Consider the following 5,521-nt stretch of genomic DNA (forward strand, 5'->3'; position numbering starts at 1 on the left):
CCCTGAAGGATTTATGAGTGGAATCCCTTCCTGCTAACATAATCATCTGGACTTTGCCGAGGTCCAATGACTGGGACATGGCAACCATCGACTGCTGCAACCACCTGGGGAAAACCCGCGCGACTTTTAAAACCTTCAATTTTTTCTTGGACTTCATGTTGATTTTGGGGAACGTTTATATAATTGGGAAGAAGAACGTTCACTATCACCTCGCATACCTGTCGCACAATACCACAAACAGTGGATTTTCCGACACCAAATAGATTTCCGATCGTTCGAAAGTGAGCCGTGTCCGCAAGCCAATATAATGTTATGGCAACTCGATGACGCACTGTAATGGCTTTCCTGTAATTGGTGTCCCTTTTAGAGATATGTGGCGAAAGTTCTCGGCAAAGGCGATTAAATGCTTCTTTAGACATGCGAAAATTCTCATTCCAGTCCTTTTCTTCCCAATCTTGGCAAGTCTCTTCCCAAAATATCTGCGACCGGGGTTTTAGCCAAATACGGCGAACAGGAAGATGTTGGAGAAGAAATCGAAGCAAAAAACGGAAAAACAATGATGAAACGAGACGTCTCCGACGGACATAGCGATTAAACCGTCTCTCTGCGTTTCTCTGTCGGTTTTGTGTAATTCTGAGGTTTTCCCTCAGCCGTGACTGCGTCAACAACAGCAGGATATTGTGATTTAAACTGACCGCCATTTTTATTGCGTCTTTAATTTTGTTGGCAACAATTAATATCAAAACGAGGCTGCGTAATACCTAACCCAGTCTGCAGTGTGAACGGTTCTTGAGCAACACATGTTTTATAAAACCATGTTTAAAAAAACTACGTTTAATGAAACTTGTTTAAATTGGTGTGAACAGGGCATTAGATTGAAAACCTCCGCCAACACCCATGGACGATACATGTGCCCGCGGACATTTGTTGATTTTATCAGCGCCCATGTAACACAACTTGAATATTCATGTATTTTTGATAAAGCTCCGATCGGCGTGTTGAGCTTTTATTCTTGTCGGCTTTTGCTTTTATCTGCATAGATCGTGCGCTTTCGTTAGCTTCTCTACTGTAAGAAAATGTTTTCAGTTCGTCTAAGAAATGCAGCTCCTTTCTTAAGCGCTGGTATTGCGGCTGGATCGGCAGTTTTGCTTGGATATCACGCTTGTTATGGCACAGGTAATGATACGAACTATGTTTTCGCTTTCACCGCTTATGTTTGTTTTGCGAGTATGAATGTTTTTTGCAGTAAACATAGTTAAACAGCTTAGTAAGACATAAATTGAGCGTTTTTGATCGAAAACAAACCAAAATAGACGCACTGTAGCAAGCTTAAGTGACTGTAATTTGCATGTGCTTAAATAATCAAATCGTTCACGCGTTTTCTTTACCAGACAATTGTACACAAGCAAAAGCATTTTCTTAGCATGTCTGCTTTAGCTCATGCATGAAATTTCAAATTGTACGTTAAAAATAAAATTTTAATTTCGTTCCTTCAATCGTAGTATATGTATTTTTACCTAATCGTGTGTGCCTTAATAAAGAAAGCGTAGCGTGACTCTTTTGACACTTAGCGCCGGAGTAAGGAACACCTTGTTCTGACAGTAGTCTATGTCACGCAAACGGGCCGACTTCTTTCAGTTGTATATAACTTCAGTTTGTCATATAACTAACTCTTCTACATGACTTCATACGTTTTATGTCTTTCCACTATTCGACGAACTGCCATTACCTAAATCTTTGATTAACTTTGTCTTTCATTTAACTGAACACGTGCTTGGATTATACTGAAGTGCAAATGGCAAAGTCGAACTGCTTTCCAATATGAGCAACAACGAATTCTGTGTTTTCTGAACCACTGTGTTTCGCTAAGAGCGATTTCCTTAACAAGCGCACGACTGTATCCCTCAGTTTGGAATTGTATGGTGTTGTTTACAATTTTATAATATCAAATACTCAATTTTAATTACCATATTTCTTTACCTTTACCTGATAGATTGATTTTCTCAGTAGTGTCAATGATATTTTTTCCTTCTAATTCAAAAGCTGTCCATGCTCGAGATGAAAACGTTAAAAGTCTAAAGGACACCCATGTAGTTGTGGTGGGCGGTGGATATGGCGGAATTGCTGCCGCGAAAAAATTAAAGGATCAATGCAAAGTGACATTAATCGACGCCAGAGATGCCTTTCATCATAACATGGGTGCTCAGAGATCTTCTGTGGAGGCAGGTAGGCTTTATTAATCATAGCTCAAATACAAATTACTAAGATGAAGGTAACTGCTGGTCTCTGAGGAGCTTCTTATTAAAACTCGAGCATGCATACGTCGAGCTATGCAATCTGGTTGGTTCTTCTTTATCCTTCGCCATCCACTCATCACATTATTTCATCATTGCCTCATTTCTTTTGGAGTTGTTTTTTGTGGTCTCCCCTAAAATGATGGAAGTGAAACAAATACGTCATATGGACAGGAGAACAGACTTCAGCTTCGTGGAGAGGACTAGTTTTTAAGTTGTATAAAATCGGAACAGAGACCAAAACGATGGAAGAGAAATTTAGGATTGAGTGAAGATTTAAAAGGCAATGAAAACAATTCCCTTGAAACATTTGATTTTACTGTATCATAAAAACACTAATGTGGTATTTTACTATTTCCTTCCATAGGTTTTTCTTAAATATAATTACGTAATGCATTTAATTTTACAGCCGTATAATGATGAGTGATTCCGTTTGCTAACAGTGAGATGGATTACTAGCCTCATGACTCAGTAAGGACAGATTATTTTTTAGACAGATCACGCGTATTTGTAAAACATTGCTTCAACACAGGGTTTGCCAAAAAGTGTTTCATTCCCTACGGACCAACATTTGGCAAAAGCTTCAAGCAAGGGAAAGTCGTTGATATTGATCTATCCATGAAGACGATAATGCTGGAAACTGGAGAGAAAATTGCTTATGATGACCTCGTACTTGCAACTGGCACTGGTGGCCCATTTCCTGCGAAAATTCCTTTGGATACAAACAAGGACAAAGCCATTCAGCGTTACGAGAAGTATACCAAGCTAGTAAGTGTTACCACGAGAGAATGAAGCTCAGAGGATGCGGAATGTCCGATTTAGGCCTTATTGCTATTTACTGCTTGTTTGAAAAGGGAGTCAAACATATAAGGATGAACAAGATTAGTGTGGATTGCAACTTTTGAACATTCACAGTTAAATCAAGATGTACAATACAGTCAGTCCTTACCTTCTAAGCTTCAATCCTCATATATTCTTTGCTGCTATTCAGGTAAAAGACGCCATGAAGATCGGGGTTGTAGGTGGGGGAGCTGTTGGAGTGGAAATAGCTGGAGACATCATGGAGGATTACAAAGACAAGGCCGATGTGTATCTCATACATCCCAGGGAAAATCTAGTCAATGATGAAGTTAACGAGACCTTTCAGTCCACGATCAAGGCAAAGCTTGAAAGTTTAGGGGTCACCATGTTTCTTGGTATGTCGCTGCTACATTTATGCTATACAGTTTGTTTATGTTAACTCTCTCAGTCTTTTCCTACTCGATCTTACAGAGAATAAAAAATGAAAATAACAACACTCACAAAAACGTTGCAAGAATGTAGGGGACAGGGAACTTAGGCAGTGTGTGTCTACCCTTGTCTGTCTATGCCGTTCTGCCTCTCAGCCTCTGTCTAATGTCTTTCTGTTTGCCAGTCTGTCTATCTGTCCGCTCTTCTGTCTGCCTGCCTGCCTGTCTAACAACCTGTCAGTCAGTTAATCTATCTGTAAGGTCTGTTCGTCTGTCTGTCTATAAAGCTGGTTGGTGGCTGACTGGCTAGCTTAATGACAGCTTACCTGTCAACTCGTCTGCTTAATATTAATGAGTTGGATACTTCTTCTTGGTTCTAGCAAACATGATTTATCTTTTGCCATGTAGGGGAGCGAGTGATGAATATGGACGAAGTAAAAGAAAAGGGATATCAAAACGTCATGCTAGTCACCGATAAAGGGAGGCAAATGAAAGTAGACCTGGTCATTCCTTGCACTGGTCTAAAAGTGAACACCGAAGCTTACAGGAAAAGTCTAGGTCAGTCTTATTTTATTGGCGAATATTGGTGAACTGAACGTCCGCAATTGACTTAAGAAGGAACTCATGTACATGTAGTGGAAGACCACGAGGTTAACCGGTCGTGATCAATATAACAGAACAGTATACGTGATTCATTCGATCGTGTAGTCTGATTATCCGAGGACAGTTGTTGGTGACAGACTCTGACGTACGTTTCGGCGACTTAACAGGACTCTAGATGTTTCTATGATGATTTGTGCTCAGGTTGTAAAAACGCCAGTTACTGTACTCCACTGCATTTAACTGGACAAAAACACCACATGACTAGATGAAGCTCTTGTAAATGGATACACACACTGGGGATTAAACGCAATAAATAAGTGAATAAGGCCAAAATACTTTGCCTTTGATTACAGGAGATAAAATGAATCGACTTGGTCGTCTAAATGTCGATGACTTTCTCCAAGTGAAAGATGTTCCGGATGTGTACGCGATCGGGGACTGTAACGATGTTCCAGAGATCAAGCTGGCGTATGGAGCTGAGACACAAGGAAAGTACATTGCTGACAACCTAAAGCTCAAACATGAGGGGAAAGCGATGAAACCTTACAACGTTAACAGTAAGTATTCGGCATCAATGTGACGTAATCGTTCTGCGGGGGGATGAAAAATTTGGCAATGTTGACCTTTTTTAAATGGATTACAAAGTAATGGTCATAAAAAATTTGGATTGTACTTAAGCGAGGTGTAAAAACTTAAAGATTTACTGGGTCAATAGATTACTACCATTCTCTGTCATCATGCAAATACGCTGTTTACAGTTTTACAATTGATCGAGCCATATTCATTGTCTAAGACACAGATGATAGTTTGAACAATAATGAAAAAAATTCATAAAAACACAAACCGGCCTGGTTTTTCCTTCTAGCTAGGTTGAAGGTCGAACATTTAGAAATTACTCAGAATGTCTATTATCCGTTCCTCACTCTAGAGAGTGTATTCATGGTGCTGTGCTGCGGACGATCAGGGGGTGCCGCCCAAGTGTGGAGGGGCTGGGTGTTTGGAGATTGGTTTGCGTCAAAGATCAAAGGTCAAAGCGTGTTCACTCCGATGCAATGGAAAAATATGGGGCAGAAAATGCCTGAAGATTAAATTTTCATTTTCGTTTGGCCATGGTTGAAACTCTTAATAGATATAGACTCTCATTTGATGACACGTCTTCTTGCAGTAATTATTCACTGCTAAGATATTTTTCTGGTTGTGTTACACAGTCTCGTCAGTAAAAATAGAGGTTTTCACAAAAAGCACTTGTAGTTTTTTCTTATGTTACAAAATAAAGTATGTATGTGTTAGCCCAATTGTATCCACGATCATGAGTTGACAAATAGAGAGTTTAAACGCCTATGTATGGAGTACCTAATGGATTCTGAAAAGGAAAAGGAAACACTTAAGGTATCG

At 39.7% G+C, this 5,521-nt stretch overlaps 2 protein-coding genes across 2 annotated transcripts; one reads left to right on the forward strand and one right to left on the reverse strand.

The window, feature by feature from the left end:
• Positions 1–11: 11 nt before the first annotated feature.
• LOC136283062 (putative nuclease HARBI1) lies at positions 12–701 on the reverse strand. The gene has a single exon (XM_066171229.1). It carries the CDS (start codon positions 699–701, stop codon positions 12–14), a length of 690 nt encoding a protein of 229 aa, XP_066027326.1.
• A 261-nt stretch (positions 702–962) lies between these two features.
• Positions 963–5,435, forward strand: LOC131792545 (ferroptosis suppressor protein 1-like). Its single transcript, XM_059109953.2, has 7 exons — positions 963–1,176; positions 2,044–2,226; positions 2,827–3,062; positions 3,286–3,490; positions 3,932–4,081; positions 4,480–4,683; positions 5,055–5,435. The coding sequence occupies exons 1-7, from the start codon at positions 1,077–1,079 to the stop codon at positions 5,213–5,215; spliced, it is 1,239 nt and encodes a 412-aa protein (XP_058965936.1). The 5' UTR covers positions 963–1,076; the 3' UTR covers positions 5,216–5,435.
• Positions 5,436–5,521: the final 86 nt, after the last annotated feature.

The sequence above is a fragment of the Pocillopora verrucosa genome, chromosome 8, assembly GCF_036669915.1.
Source record: "Pocillopora verrucosa isolate sample1 chromosome 8, ASM3666991v2, whole genome shotgun sequence".
Lineage (NCBI taxonomy): Eukaryota > Metazoa > Cnidaria > Anthozoa > Scleractinia > Pocilloporidae > Pocillopora > Pocillopora verrucosa.